At 38.3% G+C, this 26939-nt stretch overlaps 1 protein-coding gene across 2 annotated transcripts in view; it reads left to right on the top strand.

The window, feature by feature from the left end:
- Window positions 1-26939, top strand: part of thrab (thyroid hormone receptor alpha b) — a 285769-nt gene that overhangs the window by 245716 nt on the left and 13114 nt on the right. For both annotated transcript variants that reach the window (XM_061908104.1, XM_061908103.1), the window contains 5 exons: window positions 3501-3562; window positions 13407-13507; window positions 13578-13725; window positions 13788-13993; window positions 24425-24571. In XM_061908104.1, the coding sequence (XP_061764088.1) occupies window positions 3501-3562; window positions 13407-13507; window positions 13578-13725; window positions 13788-13993; window positions 24425-24571 (664 nt within the window). The remainder of the gene's footprint in view (window positions 1-3500; window positions 3563-13406; window positions 13508-13577; window positions 13726-13787; window positions 13994-24424; window positions 24572-26939) is intronic.

Here is a 26939-nt window from a genome sequence, read left to right as displayed (position 1 = left end):
CATTATGATAAAATGTTCATGTAAACATACCATCAGTCTTCATCCTAGTGAGAGCAGACATTGTGCAGTAAGTGATGGCTTAATTATGTTTACTTTTTTACTTACTTGTTTATTATATTTACTGAGCTCCTGCATCGCCTCTATGAGTTGGCAAAAGTTAATTCTAGATGATAAATCATCTGGATAGTGAAAGGTTGTTGGCGTAAAAGCACCAAGTTGGTCAACTTTGACAACCAACTTAGACCCGGAGATGGCGAGAAAGACACGTAAAATACTTTTAAATTTTTTTTGTGAAGATTATGATAAGTTGTTCATGTAAACAAACCCTCAGTCTTCATCCCGGTGAGAGCAGACATTGTACAGTAAGTGATTGCTTCATTTTATTTCCTTAAATGTTTATTATATTTACTGAGCTGCTGCATCTCCTCTGAGTTGACAAAAGTTAATTCGAGATGATAAGTCACCTGGATAGTAGAAGATTGTGGACGTAAACCACCAAGTTGGTCGACTTTGACATCCAACTTAGACCCGGAGATGGCGAGAAAGACACAAAAATACTTTTTAAAAAAACCTTTCGTGAGCCTTATGATAAAATGTTCATGTAAACATACCATCAGTCTTCATCCCAGTGAGAGCAGACATTGTACAGTAAGTGATTGCTTCATTATGTTTACTTATTTACTTACTTGTTTATTATATTTACTGAGCTGCTGCATCGCCTCTGCGTTGGCAAAAGTTAATTCTAGATGATAAATCACCTGGATAGTAGAAGATTGTGGACGTAAACCACCAAGTTGGTCGACTTTGACATCCAACTTAGACCCGTAGATGGCGAGAAAGACACGAAAAATACTTTAAAAATTTTGGGGGGAAGATTATGATCAATTGTTCATGTAAACATACCATCACTCTAAATCCCGGTGAGAGCAGACATTGTACAGTAAGTGATTGCTTTGTTATGTTTACTTATTTACTTACTTGTTTATTATATTTACTGAGCTGCTGCTTCGCCTCTGAGTTGGCAAAAGTTAATTCTAGATGATAAGTCATCTGGATAGTGGAAAGTTGTGGGCGTAAAAGCACCAAGTTGGTCAACTTTGACATCCAACTTAGACCCGGAGATGGCGAGAAAGACACAAAAATACTTTTTAAAAAACGTTTTGTGAGCATTATGATAAATAGTTCATTTAAACATACCATCAGTCTTCATCCTAGTGAGAGCAGACATTGTGCAGTAAGTGATTGCTTCATTATGTTTACTTTTTTACTTACTTGTTTATTATATTTACTGAGCTGCTGCATCGCCTCTGAGTTGGCAAAAGTTAATTCTAGATGATAAAACATCTGGATAGTGGAAGGTTGTGGGCGTAAAAGCACCAAGTTGGTCAACTTTGACATCCAGCTTAGATGGCAAAAAAGACATGAAAATACTTTTTGGAAAAACTCTTTGTGAGGATTATGATGAATTGTTCATGTAAACATCCCGGTGAGAGCAGACATTGTACAGTAAGTAAAAATTTTAAATGCTAAATATCTCAAAGCAATTAATACTAGAGGTTTCCGAAAAATATTTTTTTTGATGACTCAATTACAAAAAAAATTCAAAATATATTTTTAAAAAAATTTCAATAAATTACATTATTATAACTTTTTGTCTTAAGTTACCCATTAAGAGTTATCCAATAGAGAATTCAACTTCAAAACATCATAACTCCGTTATTTTTTGTCATAAATGCGGGAAACAAAAAGAAAATGGATTAGTTCAGTAACCCCTCAAAAAATAATCTAATGACAAAAATAAAAACTTGATTAATTAATTTATTACTATTATTTTCTTTGGTCGGTAGGTTGTGAGTTCAAATCCTGGCCGAGTCCTACCAAAGACTATAAAAATTGGACCCGTTACCTTCCTGCTTGGCACTCAGCATCAAGGGTTGGAATTGGGGGGTTAAATCACCAAAAATGATTCCCAGGCGGGACCCTCACTGCTGCTCACTGCTCCCCTCATCTCCCAGGGGTTGATCAGGGGTGATGGGTCAAAAGCAGAGAATAATTTCGCCACACCTAGTGTGTGTGTGAGACAATCATTGGTACTGTAAATTCATAAATTTCCGTCTCATGAATCACTTTCCATCTGACACGTTGTAATACTCTCCAGGCATTCTGATCCAGATCCAGAACGTAGTTCACTCTTTGTAGCAAGCATCCCGTCTCTGGCTTCCCTCCTCGTACCTGCTCTCTGTGCTTTCCCTCTGCCCGTGTCTTAGCTTTCTTCCTCCTGTTGCTCCGCACTTCCACAGCGTACCTGCCAAGTTGTGATCCTGACAGGTTGCGATGTTCCCTTTGTTCTTCCCCACAAACGTTGTTTCGATACGGCGGTGATTCCCCAACAGTCACAAAAATGTATTATTAGGAGTTATTATGTGTTATTATGTATAATGTATTTCCCAGACAGTGCTCCCCCGAGATGACAGTGATTCAAAATGTTGTGTCTGGCGGTCCAACAGATGTTTTTTGAAGATGTGCTTGATGAGATCATCTCTTCCAGAACTTAGCACAGGGGGTGTCCAAAGTGCGGCCCGTTGCTCATTTTTTAACAGCACAATCGTTAAAATTCTAATATTAGCATGCAAGCTTTTGAGCTAATTTTACAGGTAGACGCCTCAGCGTCAAATATTTTGTTACTTGACGAATGATACCTGTTTGCATGCAAATTTTGGTATGCTAGCTTTTTTTTTTAGCTAATTTTGTAGGTCTTTACCTACCATTTTTTTAACAAACTTTTCATGTACACACCTCAGAATAATATATTTTGGTACTCGACCCCTATTACAGTTACCATTTAGCATGCTAACATTAGCGTGCTAGATTTTTAATTTAATTTTATTTTTTTTATTTCATACACCTCAGTATCAAATATTTTGTTACTTGACGAATGATACCTGTTAGCATGCTAATGTTGGTATGCTAGCTTTTTTAGCTAGTTTTATAGTTTTGAAGTATGCTAACGCTAGCAGTCTAGCATTTTTAAACACATTTTTTTGCTCAGAGTAATATATTTTGCTATTTGACTCATATTACAGTTAACATTTTAGCCTGCTAACATTAGCGTACTAGATTTTTGTTGGGCTAACATACTAGATATACATCAGTGCTATATATTTTGGTATTTCACCAATGCTAACTGCATGCTTGCTATTAATAACATATTAGCATAGTACTGTTTGCATGCTTGCTTTTTTAGCTCATTGTGTTCATATTTTTTGTTACTTAAATGCTATCTCACCAGCATGCTTACTGTTAGCATTTAAGTTTAGCTTTGGCTCTTCCACATTCCCACAAAATGTAGTCCGAAATTGCATTTTTCGAATTCTTTGAGGGGAAAATAAAACAATCTATATATTTTACTGCTTTTGAAGGTGAAAACTACCAAAATGACCCCCAAACCGATTTTGTCAGTCTTTGGCCCCCAGTGGTAAAGGTTTCACTTTCTCTTTCAGGTGGCTCAATGGCCCGAAGAGGAAGAGGAAGAACAGCCAATGTTCGGTGAAGAGCATGACGGGTGAGTAAGATGGAATGATTCTTTTTATACCGCGGGGATATTAAAAAGTAAATCCACGTCTTTACCAGGCATGGATTTTTTTGCAAATGGCTTCTGATTGGCGTTATAGAGTTTTCTGTCATTTTTGTTTGCTTTTTATTATCCGATTACGCAAATTCAACCAATCTTGCAACTTTGTCCATTGGCCGCGAATCCCTTGCACATTTTCGGCAATAAAATTTGTCTTTGAACGGCGCTCAAACTTGCACGTCAAAAAACGTATCGGAAGGTTTTGTTTGTTTCGTGCGTAGACGAAGCATGACCAACAATAACGTGTAAAAAAAAATATCAATATCAACTCTACTCATCAAACCACACTATTAAAAAGTACAAAGTATCCCGTGAAAAATCGTCCGACCGGAACTCTCCAATAGCTAAAGTTTTTTGGGTGAATAATGTAAACTCACAACACTGGTATGTTTTAGCGCTTTCATGACGAATATAAGTAAGAACTTTACACTACTTGATATTTAAAATGGCAACAACCGAGGATGAATGTCCCAAAAGAAGAAGCTCATTGACTACAATGGCGGACACGTGCAAATTTTCAGCACTTATGCAGATCCCAAATAAACATCAGCAGGTACCAGAAGGTAAGAAAAGTTGCTTTTGCATAATATTGCGAAACAAAACACCAAATAATGTCTCCTAGTAGGTGCCATTTTGGGGTCCTTGTACACACACCATAATAATACTGTAAGTTGAAGCACAGTACGTCTGACTATGGTAGCCGTAATGCTCCGACTTCATAGCTTACCAAAGTCGTACTAAAAAAATTTGACAGATTTTTGAGCGCGGTGTGTAATGTTCTATATTCTCAATGCAATATTTAAAGTTTTGGTTTTGTTTACTGCCGTCATCTTGCAGTCTACACGTATCTCTTATGTGTGACTGCCATCTACTGGTCACATTAATCATTACACCATGCACCAAATAAGCTCTGAGGTCGGGTAAGCAGAAGCAGAATAAATATGTAGATTAGGCGCACTGACGATTTTTGAGAAAATTAAAGGATCGCCTATTATTCCCACAGTATTGACGAGTGATGCAGTGAAGGTTCGATCGTCTTAAAAAGAAACGGAAACTGGACGTTGTGATTAAATATTTCCCGCGCTCAAAAGTGACGTAGCTCGCCCATAGATGACGGATAAAAAGTACATTCGCTTTTAGACTGAAGTCACATTTTATAAAGATCGGTGTGGAGGAGGGGCATGGCCTGCGGACCTGCAGCGAAGCGGGGCGTGCCATGACCGGGTGCGAGATCAGCGACAGGTGCGTGGATGGCCCACTTGGGCCTGCTTATCTAATCACCAGGCCTGGCACACCCCGCTTCGCTGCAGGTCCTTAGGCCACGCCCCCCTCCACAATCTGATTCCAATCGGGTTCAGCACTACCTCCGGATGTGGCCTGAATCTGATCCCAAAAGATCACATTTGATGCACTTTGGAACATATAGGCACAAAAAAATCAAATCGGTGTCACTTCAGAGCAAAAAAATAATCAGATTAGGTATGCAGTGTAAATAGGACGTTTGACTTAATAAACACATTGGCTTTGCTATAGACATGCTACTGATTAGCATTAGCGATTTTACATGGCGATTTCAACAACTCCAAATGTGCTAATGAAAGCTGCAACCAAGATGCACGTTACAATCAAACAGCTGTTGCGTAATAAGTACAATACTTACAGTATCAACACATTGTAGGGCGCAACATTTTGAACTTGCAACTGTAATTGCAACTTATTGTCATACCTGCAACTGAAGCTCAGCGACGTGATAATAAAACAAGATTTAACAACAGGACAGCAGTTATCATAATCAGATCATTTTCAATGTCGCAATAAAAAAGGAGATTTTATTATCAAAAAAAAACAATTAATATTTATCATCACCCCCAAAATACACAAAATCGATATCGTTAGTATCATTCCCCGGCTACCGGGAATTGGTGTCGTGTTGGTTCAGATGTAAATGGTACCCGTCCCTAGGTTAGTGTTTTTCAACCACTGTGCCGCGGCACACTATTGTGCCCTGAGATAGAGTCAAGTGTGCCGTGGGAGATGATCTAATTTCAACTTTTTGGGTTAAAAATATTTTTTCCAAACCAGTAATTATAGCCAGCAAATGATGTGTTGTTGTGGAGTGTCGGTGCTGTCGAGAGCTCGGCAGAGTAACCGTGTAATACTCTCCCATATCAGTAGGTGGCAGCTAGTAGCTAATTGCTTTGTAGATGTCGGAAACAGCGGGAGGCAGCGTACAGGTAAAAAAGTGTCGAATGCTTAAACCAAACCAAAAGGTGAGTGCTCCTAAGAAAAGGCATTGAAGATTAGGGAAGGCTATGCAGAACGAAAGTAAAACCGAACTGGCTACAAAGTCAACAAAAACAGAATGCTGGACGACAGGAAAGACTTACGGAGCAACGGTGTCTAATGCTTGAACCAAAAATAAACAACAGGTGAGTGCCCCTAACAAAAGGCATTGAAGATTAGGGAAGGCTATGCAGAACAAAACTAAAACCGAACTGGCTAAAAAGTAAACAAAAACAGAATGCTGGACGACAGCAAAGACTTACGAAGCAAAGGTGTCTAATGCTTAAACCAAAAATAAACAAAAGGTGAGTGCCTCTAAGAAAAGGCATTAAAGATTAGGGAAGGCTATGCAGAATGAAACTAAAACCGAACTGCCTACAAAGTAAACAAAAACAGAATGCTGGACGACAGCAAAGACTTACGAAGTAAAGGTGTCAATTGCTTAGACCAAAAATAAACAACAGGTGAGTGCCCACAAGAAAAGGCATTGAAAATTAGGGAAGGCTATGCAGAACGAAACTAAAACTGAACTGGCTACAAATTAAACAAAAACAGAATGCTGGACGACGGCAAAAACTTACTGTGGAGCAAAGACTGCGTCTGCAAAGTACATCCGAACATGACATGACAATCAACAATCTCCCCACAAAGAAGGATAAAAACAACCGAAATATTCTTGATCGCTAAGATAAAGTAGATGCGGGGAATATTGCTCAAAGGAAGACATGTTACCGCTACAGGAAAATAACAAAAAAAGAGAAAAAGCCACCAAAATAGGAGTGCAAGACAAGAACTAAAAGACTACACACAGAAAAACAGCAAAAAACTCAAAATAAGTCACGGCATGATGTGACGAGAGCTATTGTGATGCATGCTTGGTTATGCTTTGAATTCCATCCATCCATCCATCCATTTTACTACCGCTTGTCCCTTTTCGGAAGTCATATCCAACAATTGCGACAACAATTTTTTTTACTGTCAATTGAGTTTTGTGTTTTAATGATTTCTGCTGGTGGTGTCAACGCCAAAAATGTGCCTTGGCTCAAAAAAGGTAAACAAACACTTCCCTAGGTAATGTAACATAAATACATTTACTTCCGAGTTTACACACTTTTTATACATTTCCTGGCCCTGCGATGAGGTGGCGACTTGTCCAGGGTGTACCCCGCCTTCCGGACGATTGTTGCTGAGATAGGCACCAGCGCCCCCCGCTACCCCAAAGGAATAAGCGGTAGAAAATGGATGGATGGATGGATGTATATTTCCTGAACGTTTTTCCATCTGGGGTAATACTATTAAGAAGATATTTCAATATTAGAGATGTTGAAGTGTGATGACAATCTCTCATCGTCTATCATTTGCCAACAATGCTCTCAACAGTGGACAAATGTTCTTACATTATTCATTACTATAATAGTATTAAATAATATATTAGTTATAATAAATGTCATTTCTATAATAATATTTAATAATAGTTCTAATAAATGAAAACATTGTAGTAACTCGACAATGAGCTGTGAGTATGTGACTTTACCGCCATTTAGTGTCTACTTTTAAGTCTGCGGGCTATAAAACGAGTAAAACACCAATACAGTATTGTTGTGCTGGTGGTAAAAATAAATAAAGCCATTCCAAATGTGTGTGCGATGACACCATGATGTCACTATTGCCGACATCTTGGATCTCGGTCTAATCCCAGCTGGCCAAAAGGCTGTAGAACAGGGGTCAGCAACCCAAAATGTTGAAAGAGCCATATTGGACCAAAAATACAAAAACAAATATGTCTGGAACACAAACAATTAACAGCCACATTACACACAATAGTGTGTCATGATATATAAATTGAATTAAGAGGACTTAATGGAAACTAAATGAGCTGAAATATAGCTACAAATGAGGCATAATGATGCAATATGTACATACAGCTAGCCTAAATAGCATGTTAGCATCGATTAGCTTGCAGTCATGCAGTGACCAACAGAGGTGGGTAGAGTAGCCAGAAATTGTACTCAAGTAAGAGTACAGTTACTTTAGAGATTTATTACTCAAGTAAAAGTAAGGAGTAGTCACCCAAATATTTACTTGAGTAAAAGTAAAAAGTATGTTGTGAAAAAACTACTCCAGTACTGAGTAACTGATGAGTAACCTGATTACGGCAACAAATAATGCACAAAAACATAAAAATAGCAATGAACAAATACAGAGCCAGTAATATCTCTTAAGCAACTAAAACAATAATATATATTAAATAATAGAACATTAAAATAAAATGAAAAAAATGGCACATTGAGCCACAATAACTTAACAGCACCATAGCCTCAGTAGGAATTCATTGATTTGATTGATTGATTAAAACATGTATTAGTAGATTGCACAGTACAGTAAATATTCCATACAATTGACCACTAAATGGTAACACCCCAATAAGTTTTGCAACGTTTATCAATTACTTAATAAATGACCAAGTCGAGGTGATCTACCTCATATATACATACACACACATATCATACATACACACACAAATCATTTATACACACACATATCATATATATATATATACATATATATATGTATATATATTAAATATATATATATATATATGCATTTATATATACAGTATATAATTTATATTTATTTATTTTGCCGTTTTTGTTGACATGTTAAAGGTGTTTTAATGAATATACATGCATGTTTAAATATAAATTCCTATCTTTCATGAAGACAAGAATATAAGTTGGTGTATTACCTGATTCTGATGACTTGCAATGATTGGAATCAGACGTCCACGTTTTCAAATGGAGGAGAAAAAAAGTTTCTCTTTTCTGTCTAATACCACATGAAAGTCGTTGGTTTTTGGGATCTTATTTGTCCAGCGTCCATATTCGTTTTTATACACTTTACAAGAAATACATTGGCGGCAAACTCCGTGGCTTGCTAGCTTGTTTGCGCTGGCTTTCGGAGACTCTTATTTTGTTAGCGCAGGCGCGATGGAGCGGCACTTTTATTGTGAAGACAGGAACTGTGCGATCAGTCTTTAGGCTTTTGACGGGAAGTTCGGTTGAACTAAAAAGTGTCTTTTTTCCTTTACACTTTTGATTGATTGTTTGAAACTTTTATTATTAGATTGCACAGTACAGTACATAATCCGTACTATTGACCACTAAATGGTAACAACCGAATACGTTTTTTAACTTGTTTGAGTCGGGTCATGTGACCGCCTGGCTCTGTTTGATTGGTCCAACGTCACCAGTGACTGCATGTGATTGGTGAAACGCAGGCATGCGTAGATTCTACTTTGAAGCTCTGTCATTAACCAAAACAAACATTAATAGATCGATAAAAAAAAGTAGCGAGTAGCGAGCTGAATGTAGATAAATGGAACGGAGTAAAAGTAGCGTTTCTTCTCTATAAATATACTCAAGTAAAAGTATGTTGCATAAAAACTACTCGTAGAAGTACAATTTATCCCAAAAGTTACTCAAGTAAATGTAACGGAGTAAATGTACCGCGTTACTACCCACCTCTGGTGACCAAATATGTCTGATTAGCACTCCACATAAGTCCATAACATCAACAAAACTCACCTTTGTGCATTCATGCACAACGTTAAAAGTTTGGTGGACAAAATGAGACAGAAAAAGAAGTGGCATGAAACACGTCCTAGAAAGTTATACATGTAAACAAATTACGGTGAGTTCAAGGACCGCCAAAATTAGTAGGACAAAACAGCGCTCGCCAAATACTTGAATCAGTGAAACATGTTTAATATAAAAAGTGTGCTTTGTAACAATTAGGGAGGTTTGTGTCATGTTTGTCCTCCTACAGAAACCAGATTAATACAAACAAAAAAAATGTTCCCCCTCATCTTTTTCCATTTTTTATATATTTTTGAAAAAGCTCCAGAGAGCCACTAGGGCGGCGCTAAAGAGCTGCATACGGGTTGCCAACCCCCGGTGTAGAAGAAATTTTTTAGGATGTCTGCTAGTGATACCGCTTTTTCACACAAGTCGGCTGCTCTGGCGCCTCGGCCAATAAGACGATGACTTTGTTATCTTTCCTCCGCTCTTGTTTTTCGTCGTCTTCCGCTCAACGTTGCCCGGATTTGTTATTGTGGTTTTTTTCAGTGTTTTCTTTTCTCCTCTCGCTTTAATTTGTTTTCAGCATCCTTCCGTCGGCCAGCGTTCTTCCTCCATGTCCCGTATCGCATTTCTTTCATTTGTTGGTCTTTTCAGCTGCCAACCGTCTACAACAGTGGTCCCCAACCCGGTACCGGGCCACAGAAGAATTTTTATTCATTTTTATTTAAAAAAAATAATAATAATAAATAAATGTTTTTTTATTTTTATTTTTTTTATTTTATCAATCAATGTTTATTTATATAGCCCTAAATCACAAATGTCTCAAAGGACTGTACAAATCATTACGACTACGACATCCTCGGAAGAACCCACAAAAGGGCAAGGAAAACTCACACCCAGTGGGCAGGGAGAATTCACATCCAGTGACAATGCTGACTATGAGAAACCTTGGAGAGGAACTCAGATGTGGGCAACCCCCCCCCCCCTTTAGGGGACGGATTTTTTTAAATCAACGTAAAAAACACAATACACACTTACAATTAGTGCACCAACCACAAAAACCTCCCCTTTTTCATGACAAAGAGAATAAAAAGGACCCCCCCCCCGGGACAAATTATTTAGCGTTGACCGGTCCGCGGATACAAAAAGGTAGGGGACCACTGGTCTACAACAATCACCATCCTGGGTTATTAGCACTCATTGATATCGTCATTGACTTATTGATGATGTGTTAGGGATGGGCGATACGGCCATCGGATCTTTTTGTGTGGAGTTTGCATGTTCTCCCCGTGAATGCGTGGGTTCCCTCCGGGTACTCCGGCTTCCTCCCACCTCCAAAGACATGCACCTGGGGATAGGTTGATTGGCAACACTAAATTGGCCCTAGTGTGTGAATGTGAGTGTGAATGTTGTCTGTCTATCTGTGTTGGCCCTGCGATGAGGTGGCGACTTGTCCAGGGTGTACCCTGCCTTCCGCCCGATTGTAGCTGAGATAGGCGTCAGCGCCCCCCGCGACCCCGAAAGGGTCTGTTTTCCAGGTTGCCCTGCTCTTCAGGAGATATTGAATACACTTCAATAAAATCCCCTGAAGAGCAGGGAAACCTTGAAAACAGACTTGTAGGGATGAAATAGCCTCTGTGTTTTTTCCTGACCTAACATATATTCTGCTCTACCCCAGTACATATATATATATATATATATATATATATATATATATATATATATATATATATATATATATATATATATATATATATATATATATATATATATATAAGGTGCTGTGAATCCACGGGACCCACACGATTCAATTCGACTCTTGGTGGTAACGATTCAATTCAGAATCGATAACATTAGATGCCAGTTCTATGATTAACTTTATTCCTCCATAAAATAAATAACCAGCTCTGATACATTTATGTATTACTTTTTTAAAAAACTGCTTTTTTTTATCACATTTTACCCAAACATTTAGTAAAGTGGCTGGACAAGACAGTTTTTTTGTTTGTTTGTTTTTTAATCGTTTTTTTATTTTATTTTTTATTTTTTTTACAAAATGAAAATTTTTACAAAAAAGAATGGCGATTTTTTTTCAAACTGCCTAAAGATAGGTGTGCCAAGCTTGTGGCACCCTATTCAAAAACACTTGAGGCTGTAATTGCTGCCAAAGGTGCATCAACAAAGTATTGAGCAAAAGCTCAGATTTTATTTTAGTTTTTTTACCTAAAAAAGACATTTTCATATTGTCATTATGGGGTATTGTGTGGAGAATTTTGAGGACAAAAATGAATGTATTCCGTTTTGGAATATGGCTGTAACATAACCAAATGTGGAAAAAGTTAAGCGCTGTGAATACTTCCCGGGTGTACTTTATGATGGTTAGGGGCTGTGAATCTACAGGCACCACATGATTCGATTCGATTATTGGTGGTAACGAGTGGATTCATTTAATAAAGTGACAGGACAAGACAGTTTTTTTTTTTTTAATTGTTTTTAATGTTTTTCAACAAAATAAGAATTGTTACTAAAAGAATCGCGATTCGTTACTTATGCACATGTGTTTTTTTGTTTTTTTTACTTTTTTACTTCCAAAAACATTTTCACATTGTCATTATTGGGTATTGTGTGGATAATTCTGAGGACAAAATGTAATGTATTATGAAACATTTATTGAAGTGACTGTACAAGACTTTTTTTTTCAATCGTTTTTTTGGGGGGGGTTGGAACAATATTAGAATTGTTACAAATAAGAATTGCGATTCGTTACTTATGCACAGGTGTTTTTTTTGTTTTTTACTTAAAAATAACATTTTCCCATTGTCATTATGGGGTATTGTGTGGATAATTTTGAGGACAAAAAATTAATCTATTCCGAAACATTAAAGTGACTGGACAAGACAGTTTTTTTTTTTTGTTGTTTAAAAAATTTTTTTTTATTGTTTATTTTATTTTTATTTTTTTCTGGATGAAATGAGAATTGTTACAAATAAGAATCGCTATTCGTTACTTATGCACATGTGTTTTTTTGTTTTTTTACTTCTAATTTTTTTTTCCCATTTTCATAACTGGGTATTGTGTGGATAATTTTGAGGACAAAATTTAATGTATTACAAAACATTTATTAAAGTGACTGTACAAGACAGGTTTTTTTGTTGTTGTTTTTTTTTAATAGATTTTTTATTTTTTGGGTGGGGACAGTATTAGAATTGTTACAAATAAGAATTGCGATTCGTTACTTATGCACATGTGATTGTTTTAGTTTTTTACATCAAAAAACATTTTCCCATTTTCATTATGGGTTATTGTGTGGAGAATTTTGAGGACAAAATTTAATGTATTCCGAATCCCTTATTAAAGTGACTGGACAAGACAGTTTTTTTTTGTTGTTTTTTAAAATCAATTTTTTTTTTTTAAATCAATTTTTTATCGGGGGGTACAAAATGAGAATTGTTACAAATAATAATTGCAATTTGTTACTTATTTTGTTTTTTACTTCAAAAAACATTTTCTCATTGTCATTATGGGGTATTGTGTGGAGAATTTTGAGGACAAAAAAGAATCTATTCTGAGACATTAAAGTTTTTTTTTGTTTAAATTTTTTTTTAATCGTTTTTTGATTTTTTTCTGGATCAAATGAGAATTGTTACAAATAAGAATCGCTATTTATTACTTATGCACGTGTGGTTTTTTTTGTTTTTGTTTTTTTACTTCAAAAAATATGTTCACATTGTCATTAATAGGGTATTGTGTGGAGAATTTTGAGGACAGTACACCCGTTTTGGAATAGGGCTGTAACATAAAATGTGTAAAAAGTGATGCAACGTATGACGATAGTATTGGCATCTAAAATGGATATCTCTTGTTTATGTCGCACAAGTCCGAGTGTGTGTTGATTGCGTCTGCGCCCTCTTTAGGGTACATCCCCAGCTACCTGGAGAAGGATGAGCCATGCGTGGTGTGTGGCGACAAGGCCACAGGTTACCACTACCGCTGCATCACCTGTGAGGGCTGCAAGGTGCGCACACACACACACACACACACGAGGCACGCCCAAGGTCCACCTGACAAATACCGGTCTTTTGCAGGGTTTCTTCCGCAGAACCATCCAGAAGAACCTGCACCCCAGCTACTCGTGCAAGTACGAAGGCTGCTGCATCATCGACAAGATCACGCGCAACCAGTGCCAGCTGTGTCGCTTCAAGAAGTGCATCGCCGTGGGCATGGCCATGGACCGTAAGTGCCTCGCAGAAGCACGCCTGTGCGCCGCGCGGCTGACGTCCCGTCTGTCACGGCAGTGGTGCTGGACGACTCCAAGAGGGTGGCCAAGCGGCGCCTCATCGAAGAGAACCGGGAGCGCCGCAAGAAGGAGGAGATCGTGAAGACGCTCCAGAACCGCCCCGAGCCCACCGGCTCGGAGTGGGAGGTGATCCACATGGTGACCGAGGCCCACCGGCACACCAACGCTCAGGGTTCCCAGTGGAAACAGAAGCGCAAGTTCCTGGTAAGACGGCGTGCGCTTGGCGTGGAAGGTTGTACTTCCTGGAATCGAACCACACAAGGTGGAGGTCTGCTTTGAATCCTCACGTAAACATACTTGATTTTTCAAACAAGAGTATTCCTAAAACTGCTGTTTCAGCATGAAAGGGTAAACCTGAAATAAGTGCCTTCAGCTCCTGTATGTCAACATTTTTAACGAGTGACAAACTTACTTTCGGGCGTTCTGTACTCCTGCTGCAGCCGGCTTTTTCTTCCCCAAATATTTCTTTAGCTGCACATCGCATACTTGCCAACCTTGAGACCTCCGATTTCGGGAGGTGGGGGGGGGAGCGTCGTCGGGCGTGGTTAAGAGGGGAGGAGTATATTTACATCCACAATTCACCAACTCGAGTAATTCATATATATTTCATATATATAATATGCAGTGGTGCAAAAACGTATTTAGTCAGCCACCGATTGTGCAAGTTCTCCCACTTAAAATGATGACAGAGGTCTGTAATTTTCATCATAAGTACACTTCAACTGTGAGAGACAGAATGTGAAAAAAAAATCCAGGAATTCACATTGTAGGAATTTCAAAGAATTTATCTGTAAATTATGGTGGAAAATAAGTATTTGGTCAACCATTCAAAGCTCTCCCTGACGGAAGGAGGTTTTGGCTCAAAATCTCACGATACATGGCCCCATTCATTCTTTCCTTAACACGGATCAATCGTCCTGTCCCTTTAGCAGAAAAACAGCCCCAAAGCATGATGTTTCCACCCCCATGCTTCACAGTAGTTATGGTGTTCTTGGGATGCAACTCGGTATTCTTCTTCCTCCAAACACCACGAGTTGAGTTTATACCAAAAAGTTCTATTTTGGTTTCATCTGACCACATGACATTCTCCCAATCCTCTGCTGTATCATCCATGTATCCATTTTGGTATAAACTCAACTCGTCGTGTTTGGAGGTAGAAGAATACTGTTTACCTATGATGAAAATTACAGACCTCTGTCATCATTTTAAGTGGGAGAACTTGCACAATCGGTGGCTGACTAAATACTTTTTTGCCCCACTGTATATGCATGCCTATATATATATGCATGTGTATGAAATACTTGACTTTCAGTGAATTCTAGCTATATATATATTTATTTTATTATATATATAAATAAAAGAAATAGTTGAATTTCAGACGGCACCTATGAAATACACAGTAATAAAAACACAGTTGTTCTACTAACTATACTGTGCTTGCTGGTTACTAAAAAAACAAAACATCAACACTTACCTTTCACTATTAGAGTAACCTTTGTTTTGCCATTTATTTCTTCATTTTGCTCATTGACAGTGTAATATATTGGGTTGGAGTCAATAACCAGGCGAAGTGATGAAGTTACGTCTCTTTACTGTGGGCTTCAGAACAGACTCCCTCACTTGCCGTCAGGTGCACAACACCACGTAAATCGTCGGTTAATCAAAAAGCAACCCCATAACGCTATAGCCAACATTCACCAGGAGATGGAAACAGATAACCTAGATCACTCTAGTACAGACGGCGTCGCCATGGCTGTAACTTCCTCCTTCTTCTGCTTCGTGTCCTTGTGTGTGCAGTTTTTTTTTTTTTTATCCGTAGATGTTATAAAGTGATTGAGCAGGCAAGCTGTTTATATAATGAGAAAGCGGACGTGAAGGAGCTGGAGGGTGCGTGGCCTCCAACTCCGGCTGAATTTCCGTAGATTTTCAGGAGAAAATTTCTTGCGGGAGATTTTTGGGAGAGGCGCTGAATTTCGGGAGTCTCCCGGAAAATCCGTGAGGGTTGGCAAGTATGGCACATCGCCTTCCCTCTCTGCATCCTGTGGTCATGCCGCAAGCTCCAGCATGGCTCGCTTCGACGCACACGGGCGATTGAACAAAATGTTGTTTCCTGGGCGCTCGGTATTGCAAGTAAGATAAAGCCAGAAATAGGTAACAAAATGTAGGGGGAGGTAAGACATAGATAATAGAAAGTAAGAAGTTGGTAGCAGAAGGTAAGACATAGCTAATAGAAGATAAAAGGTAGGTAGCAAAAGGTAAGAAGTAGGTAGCAGAAGGTAATGAGTAGATAAGAGAAGGTAGGAGAAGGTAATAACTAGGTAACATAAAGTAAGAAGTAAATAATAGAAGGGTAGGAGAAGGTAATAAGTAGCTAACAGAAGGTAAGACATAGATAACAGAAGGTAGAAGGTAAGACGTAGATAATAGATGGTAATTAGTAGCTAACAGAAGGTAGGACACAGATAACAAAATGTAGGAGAAGGTAAGACAGATAATAGAAGGTAAAAAGTAGATAGCAAAAGGTAAGAAGTAGATAACACAAGGTAGGAAAAAGTAATAACTAGGTAACAAAGTAAGACGTAGATAATAGAAGGTGAAAAGTAGGTAGCAGAAGTTAAGAAGTTGGTAGCAGAAGGTAAGACGTAGATAATAGAAGGTAAAAGGTAGATAGCAAAAGGTAAGAAGTAGATAACACAAGGTAGGAAAGATTAATAACTAGGTAACAAAGTAAGATGTAGATAATAGAAGGTAAGACGTAGGTAGCAGAAGGTAAGGCATAGATAATAGAAGGTAAAAGGTAGGTAGCAAAAGGTAAGAATTAGGTATCAGAAGGTAAGAAGTAGATAACAGATAGAAGGTAATAACTAGGTAATATAAAGTAAGAAGTAAATAGGAGAAGATAATAAGTAGCTAACAGAAGGTAAGACATAGATAACAAAAGGTAGGAGAAGGTAAGACGTAGATAATAGAAGGTAAGACGTAGATAATAGAAGGTAAAAGGTAGGTAGCAAAACGTAAGAAGTAGGTAGCAGTAGGTAAGAAGTAGATAACAGAAGGTAGGAGAAGGTAATAACCAGATAACTTAAAGTAAGAAGTAGATATTAGAAGGGTAGGAGAAGGTAATTAGTAGCTAACAGAAGGTAAGCCGTAGATAACAGAAGGTAGGAGAAGGTAAGACGTTGATAACAGAAGGTAAGGAGTAGGTAGCAGAAGTTAAGAAAAAGGTAGCAGAAGATAAGATGTAGATAAAAGGTAGGTGGCAAAAGTTAAGAAGTAGGTGAAAGAAGGTAAGAAGTAAATAACAGAAGGTAGGAGAAGGTAATAACTAGGTAACATAAAGTAAGAAGTAGATAATAGAAGGGTAGGAGAAGGTCATAAGTAGCTAACAGAAGGTAAGCCATAGATAACAGAAGGTAGAAGTTAAGACGTTGATAATAGATGGTAATAAGTAGCTAACAGAAGATAAGACACAGATAACAAAATGTAGGAGAAGGTAAGACATAGATAATAAAAGGTAAAAGGTACGTAGCAAAAGGTAAGAAGTAGATAACACAAGGTAGGAAAAGTAATAACTAGGTAACAAAGTAAGACGTAGATAATAGAAGGTAAGAAGTAGGTAGCAGAAGTTAAGAAGTTGGTAGCTGAAGGTAAAATGTAGATAATAGGAGGTAATAGGTAGATAGCAAAAGGTAAGTAGATAAAACCAGATAGGAAAAAGTAATAACTAGGTAACAAAGTAAGATGTAGATAATAGAAGGTAAGACATAGGTAGCAGAAGGTAAGACGTAGATAATAGAAAGTAAAAGGTAGGTAGCAAAAGGTAAGAAGTAGGTATCAGAAGGTAAGAAGTAGATAACAGATTGGAGAATGTAATAACTAGGTAATATAAAGTAAGAAGTAAATAATAGAAGGGTAGGAGAAGGTAATAAGTAGCTAACAGAAGGTAAGACATAGATAAAAGGTAGGAGAAGGTAAGACGTAGATAATAGAAGGTAAAAGGTAGGTAGCAAAAGGTAAAAAAGTAGGTAGCAGAAGGTAAGAAGTACATAACAGAAGATAGGAGAAGGTAATAACTAGGTAACAAAGTAAGAAGTAGATAAATGAAAGGTAGGAGAAGGTAATAAGTAGCTAACAGAAGGTAAGCCATAGATAACAGAAGGTAAGACATTGATAACAGAAGGTAAGAAGTAGGTAGCAAAAGTTAAGAAGTAGGTTGCAGAAGGTAAGACGTCGATAATAGAAGGTAAAAGGTAGGTGGCAAAAAGTAAGAAGTAGGTAGCAGAAGGTAAGGAGTAGATAACAGAAGATAGGAGAAGGTAATAACTAGGTAATATAAAGTAAGAAGTCGATAATAGAAGGGAAGGAGAAGGTAATAAGTAGCTAACAGAAGGTGAGTCATAGATAACAGAGGGTAGGAGAAGGTAAGAAGCAGGTAGCAGAAGTTAAGTAAGTAGCAGAAGGCAAAACGTAGATAATAGAAGGTAAAAGGTAGGTAGCAAAAGGTAAGAATTAGGTAGCAGAAGGTAAGAAGTAGATAACAGATGGTAGGAGAAGGTAATAACTAGGTAACATACAGTAAGAAGTAGATAATAGAAGGGTAGGAGAAGGTAAGAAGTAGCTAACAGAAGGTAAGCCATAGATAACAGAAGGTAGGAGAAGGTAAGAAGTAGACAATAAAAGGTAAGAAGTAGTAGCAGAACGCAAGACGTACATAATAGAAGGTAAAAGGTAGGTAGCAATAGGTAAGAAGTAGGTAGCAGAAGGTAATAAGTAGATAACAGAAGGTAGGAAAAAGTAATAACTAGGTAACACAAAGTAAGAAGTAGATAATAGAAGGGTAGGAGAAGGTAATAAATAGTTAACAGAAGGTAAGACATAGATAACAGAAGGTAGGAGAAGTTAAGAAGTAGGTAGCAGAAGGTGAGACGTAGAATTTGGACATATCCACAGAGAGACAGGTAGCAACGTTCATGGAGTCCAAGAGTATACTCACGGACATTGCAAATGTAGAAGCTTGCCAGCCACTCCATAAGAAGAAGGGTGGATCGGCACCAGCAATAATAATGAGGTTCGCCAACAGGAAATATAAAACTGCATTACTAAAACAAGGGAGGAAGTTAAAAGGAACAGATGTGTACATAAGTAAACATTTAACAAAGAAAAACGCAAACATAGGCAGAAAAGCACACAGTCTAAGAAAACAAGGCAAAATACAACAAACATGGACAGCAAACTGCAAAATATTTATTAAACTAAATGGAACACCGGAGGAAGCAAGAGTAATAGTCATAAGGAAAATAGCAGAGCTGGATAAATATCAATAACGATAAATAAATCAAACACAACCATGACACAAACAAACAATAATCAATCAGAAAGAGAATTTACAACCTTTTCCAGCACTGATCATAACGGGACAGAATTGGACAGTGCTATAGATCCAGACACACATTTTGTTTTCTCACATGGACAATAATTGTTTATATTACACAGAAGTACAATTCAACACCAACAATAATTCTAAAAAAACAAACTGTCAATTATTCATATTAACTGCAGAAGCTTGTGTGCAAATTTTAACAATATGAAATCATTTTTGGAACAATTTAAAGAACATTTCTAAATGATTGCTGTATCAGAGACATGGATGGATACAAAAAAAGGAACGGACTTTGGACTAGAATATGAACTCAATTATATTAATAAATTAAATAAGAATGTAGGCAGAGTTGCTGTAAATGTGATGAAGGACTTCCATTACAGGGTGGTAAAAAACACGTCACTAGCGATTGACAATGTTTTAGAGCAGGGGTGTCAAACTCAAATACAGAGCGGGCCAAAATTTAAAACTGAACGAAGCCGCGGGCCGAGGTTGAACAAATTAATCCTTTAATAGGGACCCAAACAAGTTTTGCATTGAATATTGACCAAGCAAGGCTTGTATAAATTTATAGTGACATGCAAAGTCCAGTTTAAAATAATAATAATTAAAAAATATCAATGGCATATCAAATAAAATAAAAAAACAAATTGAATGCCTCTTTTCGGCGGCGGGTTTGAGTTGGGGCGGAGTTTGGTGGTAGCGGGGGTGTATATTGTAGCGTCCCGGAAGAGTTAGTGATGCAAGGGGTTCTGGGCATTTGTTCGGTTGTGTTTATGTTGTGTTACGGTGCGGATGTTCTCCCGAAATGTGTTTGTCATTCTTGTTTGGTTTGGGTTCACAGTGTGGCGTATATTTGTAACAGTGTTAAAGTTGTTTATACGGCCACCCTCAGTGTGACCTGTATGGCTGTTGACCAAGTATGCCTTGCATACACTTGTGTGTGTATGAGCCGCATATATTATGTGAGTGGGCCGGCACGCTGTTTGTATGGAGGAAAAGCGGACGTGGCGATATGTAGAGAACGCCAAAGGCAGTGCTTTTACGGCCCGCCCCCAATATTATTTTCCAGGTGGAAATCGGGAGAAATTCGGGAGGGGCACTGAACTTCGGGAGTCTCCCGGGAAAATCGGGAGGTTTGACGAGTACGAGTATTAGTGGTGAATGCGGTGTTACAACGGCGGGCCAGCTCTAATGTTAATTTGATATTGCCTCAAGGGCCAAATGAATTTACACAGCGGGCCAAATTTGGCCCGCGGGCCAGAGTTTGACACCCATGGCATAAAGGGTTTGGTATTGAACTGGGTAAGAAGCTATTTAACCAACAAGAAGCAAGATGTGAAGATGGGTGAAAATATGTCAACGCGGTTGGATATATCTTGTGGTGTACCCCAGGGATCAATACTGGGACCAAGATTGTTTAATCTTTATACAGTATAAACGACATTTGTAAATTTACAAAGGACTTGAAGTTAGTTTTATTTGCAGACGACACAACTGCTTTCTGTTCCGGAGAGAACACAGAGAAAATAATACAAATAATAACGGAAGAAATGAACAAATTAAAAAAATGGTTTGATTAAAACAGACTATCTTTGAATCTCAGTAAAACTAAAATAATGCTAATTGGTAACAGCAGAAAAGAGCATCAGACACGAATACAAATAGACGGAGTAGATATTGAAAGGGTAAAAGAAACCGGATTTTTGGGAGTATTAATAGATGATAAAATGAACTGGAAATCTCATATACCAAACATACAACATAAAGTGGCAAAAACATTTCAATAATGAATGAAGCAAAATAAGTCCTGGGCCAAAAATCACTTTATATTCTCTACTGCTCGCTAGTGTTACCATATCTGAGTTATTGTGCAGAAATGTGGGGAAACAACTACAAATGTGCGCTACATTTGTTAACGGTGTTACAAAGAAGATCAATTAGAATGACACATAACGTTGGATATAGAGAACATACACTTTATTTATTGAGTCAAAAATATTAAAGTTCGGTGATTTGGTAAAATTGCAAACAGCTAAATTGATGTACAAAGCAAATTATAACCTGATACCAAAGAATGTACAACAATTATTCTCAACTAAAGAGGAGAAATATAACCTTAGAGGATAATCTAATTTAAAACATTTGTATGCACATACAACACTTAAAACCTTTAGCATATCAGTATGTGGAATTAAATTATGGAATGGATTAAGTAAAGAAGTTAAACATTGGACTGATATGATCCAGTTTAAGAGGTTGTTCAAATTAATAGTGCTTACAAAGTACAAAGAAAAAGAATTAAGAGAAACACTTTCAACCTTATTGAAAATAAGATATTCTTCATCTCAGTATGTTAATAATGACTGAATTAATTAAGTACATATTACAAAACTGTTGTGTTACTCATTCACGGATGTCATTTTACTATAAAAAGGTCAGTAAATTAATGTATATATTTGTAAATGTTCTGAAGTGGGAATGGGGTAGGATTAAATAAGCTTTGCTTCTTCCTACTCCTTTTCGGACATGATGTATTGTGTATTGTGAAATGAGGAAATTGCCTGATGTATAATGTGGTAGGTATGTCATGTTCAAAATGAACTAAGAAAAGAAAAAGAAAGATAATAGAAGGTAAAAGGTAGGTGGCAAAAGGTAAGAAGTTGGTAGCAGAAGGTAAGAAGTAGGTGACTAAAGGTAGGAGAAAGTAATAACTACGTAACATAAAGTGAGAAGTAGATAATAGAAGGGTAGGAGAAGGTAATAACAGAAGGTAGGAGAAGGTAAGAAGTAGACAATAGAAGGTAAGAAGTAGGTAGCAGAAGTTAAGAAGTAGGTAGCAGAAGGTAAGATGTAGATAAAAGGTAGGTGGCAAAGGGTAAGAAGTAGATAACAGAATGTAGGAGATAGTAATAACTAGGTAACATAAAGTAAAAAGTAGATCATAGAAAGGTAGGAGAAGGTAATAAGTAGATAACAGAAGGTAAGACATCGATAACAAAAGGTGGGAGAAGGTAAAAAGTAGATAACAGAATGAAGGTGAAGGTAATAGCCAGGTAACATAAAGTAAGAAGTAGATAATAGAAGGATAGAAAAAGTTAATAAGTAGCTAACAGAATGTAAGATATAGATAACAGAAGGTAGAGGAATGTAAGAAGTAAACAACAGAAGGTAAGAAGTTGGCAACGGAAGGTAAGCAGTAGATAACAAAAGGTAAGAAGTAGCAGAAAGTAGGACAACGGAAGAAGTAGATAACAGAAGGTAAGAAGTAGATAACAAAAGGTAAGAAGTAGGTAGCAGAAGGTAGGGCAACGGAAGAAGTAGATAACAAAGTACAAGGTAGATAACAGAAGGTAGGAGAAGGTAAGAAGTTGATAATAGAAGGTAAGAAGTAGATAACAGAAGGTAAGAAGTAGGTAACTTTGGGTAATAAGTAACAGAAGGTAAAAAGTAGATAACATAAGACAGTAGAAGGTAAGCAGTAACATAAGACAGAGGAAGGTAAGAAGTAAGTACCATAAGGTAAGAAGTAAGTAAGAGAAGGTAAGTAAGTAGCAGTAGGTAACATAAGGTAAGAAGTAAGTAAGAGAAAGTAAGTAAGTAGCAGTAGGTAACATAAGGTAAGAAGTAAGTAAGAGAAGGTAAGTAAGTAGCACTAGGTAACATAAGGTAAGAAGTAGGTAACAATAGGTAATAAATAACATAAGGAAAGAAGTAGGTAACAAGACAGAAGGTAAGACGTGAGTAACATAAGGTAAGAAGTAAGTAATAAGACAGAAGAAGGTAAGACGTAAGTAACAAGGTAAGAAGTAAGTAACAGAAGGTAAGAAGTAACAGAAGGTAAGAAATAGGTAACAAGACAGAAGAAGGTAGGACGTAAGTAACATAAGGTAAGAAGTAACAGAAGGTAAGTAAGTAACAGAAGGTAAGAAGTATGTAACAGAAGTTAAGAAGTAGGTAACAAAGTAAGAAGTAGGTAACAAGACAGAAGAAGGTAAGACATAAGTAACAGAAGGTAAGAAGTAAGTAACAGAAGTTAAGTAAGTAACAGAAGGTAACAAGTATGTAACAGAAGGTAAGAAGTAGGTAACAAAGTAAGAAGTAGGTAACTGAAGGTAAGAAGTAAGTAACAGAAGGTATGTAGTAAGTAACAGAAATTAAGAAGTAGGTAACATAAGGGAAGTAAGTAACACTAGATAAGAATTAGGTAAGATAAGGTAAGAAGTATGTAACAGAAGGTAAGAAGTAATTAGAAGTAAAAGGTAAGAAGTAGGTAACAGAGTTAGGAGGAAGTAGGTAACAGAAAGTAAGAAGTAACATAAGGTAAGAAGTAGGTAACATATGGTAGGTAGGAGAAGGTAAGATAAATAGTGTAAATCTAGTTACTTAGTTTTACCTGTTGAAAATAATAGTATAAAAACATTTGATTTTATTGAACACATGTTGCTGAAGAGGAATGAAAGGAGGAGAGAGCCACACATTCCTACTTTCTTGAATGCAACATTGTTTCTCACCTTCTTCATCAAAGTGCTGCTGCCCCTCTCAATTACCTTTGGCCCCCCACAGGTGGATCATTCTGAAGTGATATTACATTTTTTAACTCGTCTGTTGCATCCGAAATAACCAAATCCGAGGAAAAGCAGAGCCTAGATAAACCGAGGCACAGTCCTCCTGGACCTGTCCTGAAACATCCCACGACCTCGAGCCACGTGTTCTCAAAACGGCGACTTCATCTCTCGCTATTCCTTCCTCGTCTTCCTCGCAGCCTTCAATCCTTCTGGGCCGGTCTTAATTCCTCCCATGGTTTCCCTCCTCCTGCTCTAATCTCCTCTCCCGTCTCGCTGTCCCACCGCGCCTGAGCTGGCGCCTCATCCGGCGAAATCCTCGCTCGCTCACCTCACGTGCCAGCTGGCGAGGGAGCCGGCGGCCCCTGCGTTTTTTTTCCTGCTTTCTCGCTCGCGCCGGTGAACTCGGGGCCTCGGGATCCTGGCATCGCTCTTCTGTTCCCAAATTCTCACGCCACCGCCGGGTTCTGGAAGTGTAAGGGAGGGGGGGCGGGGTTGAGAAGCGCCCGCGGTGGGGATGGCAGCCATTGTGGAGGGTTGTTGCTAGGCAACTGGAAGGATGTGGCTGGGTGTGGTGGGAAGGGGCCCACATGGGGATTAGTTGAAGAAGTGTGAAGTATAGGAATGTTAGTGTGTGTTTGTATGCAAATGAGTCCTCCCGATTGTAATCAGGCCTGGTCTCCCCCGCAGCCGGACAAGATCGGCCAGTCGCCGGTGGCGCCCACGTCGGACGGCGACAAGGTGGACCTGGAGGCCTTCAGCGAGTTCACCAAGATCATCACTCCCGCCATCACGCGCGTGGTGGACTTTGCCAAAAAACTGCCCATGTTCTCCGAGGTGAGCGCCGCCGACGCAACTTTGGATACCGTGGGCGCGGAAAAGAATCGATTCACTTCAGAATCGCGATCTTGAGTCATCAATTCTTCATTTACTATTTTTTAAATAAAGTATTTATATTCGGAAAGACATTTATGGTCCATCTCCATGCAACCAGAGTGAGTTTGTGTAACCTATAACCTGTTTTAAAAAAGTTATAATTATTATACCAAATATTACATTGCCAGAATCAGTTTGGATCAAATCATCAACGATTCGGAGTTTGAATCGGATCGAATCGTTAGGTACTCAAAGATTCACACCCTCAACAGGGGTGCGCAAAAGAATCGATTCACATCCTAATTGTGGTCCTTAGTCATCCTGTTACAAAATCGATTCATGATTTTCAAAAATCAATGTGTGTGTGTGTGTGTGTGTGTGTGTGTGTGTGTGTGTGTGTGTGTGTGTGTGTGTGTGTGTGTGTGTGTGTGTGTGTGTGTGTGTGTGTGTGTGTGTATATATATATCCATCCATCCATCCATCAATTTTCTACAGCTTATTCTCTTTTGGGGTCGCGGGGGGTGCTGTCGCCTATCTCAGCTACAGTCGGGCGGAAGGCGGTGTAGAACCTGGACAATTCGCCATTTCATCGCAGGGCCAACACAGACAGACAACATTCACACTCACACACTAGGGCCAATTTAGTGTTGCCAATCAACATATCCCCAGGTGCATGTCTTTGGAGGTGGGAGGAAGCCGGAGTACCCGGAGGGAACCCACGCATTCACGGGGAGAACATGCAAACTCCACACAGAAAGATCCCGAGCCTGGATTTAAACCCAGGACTGCAGGACCTTCATATTGTGAGGCAGATGCACTAACCCATCTGCCACCGTGAAGCACTATATATATATATATATATATATATATATATATATATATATATATATATATTATAATATACATGGTTCAGGGATCGGCAACCTTTACCACTCAAAGAGCCATTTTGACCCGTGTCACAAAGTAAAGAAGACAATAGGAGCTGCGAATATCTGTTAGCGGTCACCCAGATAACAAGAATAAGGGCGTGCTATGAAGCCATTGCTTTTGACGCCTTCTACAACACGTACAAACTGCTTGCCAGTCCAGCAACATGTTGTATGTGGCTTCCGCAGATACACCCACACGACTGCAAGGCATACTGGGTGACACAGAGTACACTAATGGTTGTGATATAAACAACTTTAACACTCTTAGTAATATGCGCCACACTGAAGCCACACCAAACAAGAATGACAAACACATTTCGAGAGAACATCCTCACAGTAACACAACATAAACGCAACACAACAAATACCCGAAGTTGGTAGAGTGGCTGTGCCAGCAATCTGAGGGTTACTGGTTCAATTCCCACTTTCTACCATCATAGTCTCGTCCGTTGTGTCCTTGGGCAAGAAACTTCATTCACCCTTGCTCCTGATGGGTCCTTGTGAGCGCCTTGCATGGCAGCTCCCACCGTGAATGTGTGTTTGAATGGGCGAATGTGGAAAATACTGTCAAAGCGCTTTGGGCTCCTTAAAAAGGGGTAGAAAAGCGCTATACAAGTACAACCCATTTACCATACCTCCTCTTTTCACCGGACATGTCCTCTTTTGCGGGGCTGTCCGGGTGGAGTTTTTTAAATGCCTCAAATGTCCGGCATTTTAAGTTAGGGTTGCGTGTATTTTCAATGTACGTTCAGGGTTAAGAAGGGGTTAAAAACAAAACAATTTGTGCACGCAGCAACATTCGTGAGGGAGGGGCAGAGACAGCGAGAGCGAGAAAGTTATGTCGCCAGGCTCTGCTTTTTACCCATAGATTTATCAGACTTTATTTATTATCTATAGCAGGGTTGTCAAAAGTGTGCGGCCCACAGCTAATGTTTTAAAGGCCCACGGCACATTCTAAAAATACTATTAAAATAAACAAAAGAGAAAAAAAAAGGCTTAAAGGCTAAATGAAATTTAGAAAAAGTTGCAACGTCGACTAATGAAACAAAGCTGTTTTTTTTCCTTTCAAACTGTCATTGCTTAAAACATAATATTGAATCAAAATCAATGTTATTATGAATTATTGACCTATCCAAGGTTCCGATTACTTCACATCAAATATTCCACTAGGAAAAATATTTTTGGTGGAAGATTTTGCAAATTTGGTAAATAAATAATCAAAAAATGTATGTTCTGTTGTATTTTTACTGTACCGAAAATGAACCGAACCGTGACCTCTGAACCGATGTACGTACCGAACTCCCTGCGACCCTAAAAAGATTTGGATATGAATCTATTTTATTGTGCACCCCTAGCAGGGGTGTGAATCTTTGGTCACCTAACGATTCGATCCGATTTCA

Source organism: Nerophis ophidion, linkage group LG08 (assembly GCF_033978795.1).
Source record: "Nerophis ophidion isolate RoL-2023_Sa linkage group LG08, RoL_Noph_v1.0, whole genome shotgun sequence".
NCBI classification, from domain to species: Eukaryota; Metazoa; Chordata; class Actinopteri; order Syngnathiformes; family Syngnathidae; genus Nerophis; species Nerophis ophidion.
Note: the sequence above shows the minus strand (reverse complement) of the source record. Positions and strands in the feature narration are given on the sequence as shown.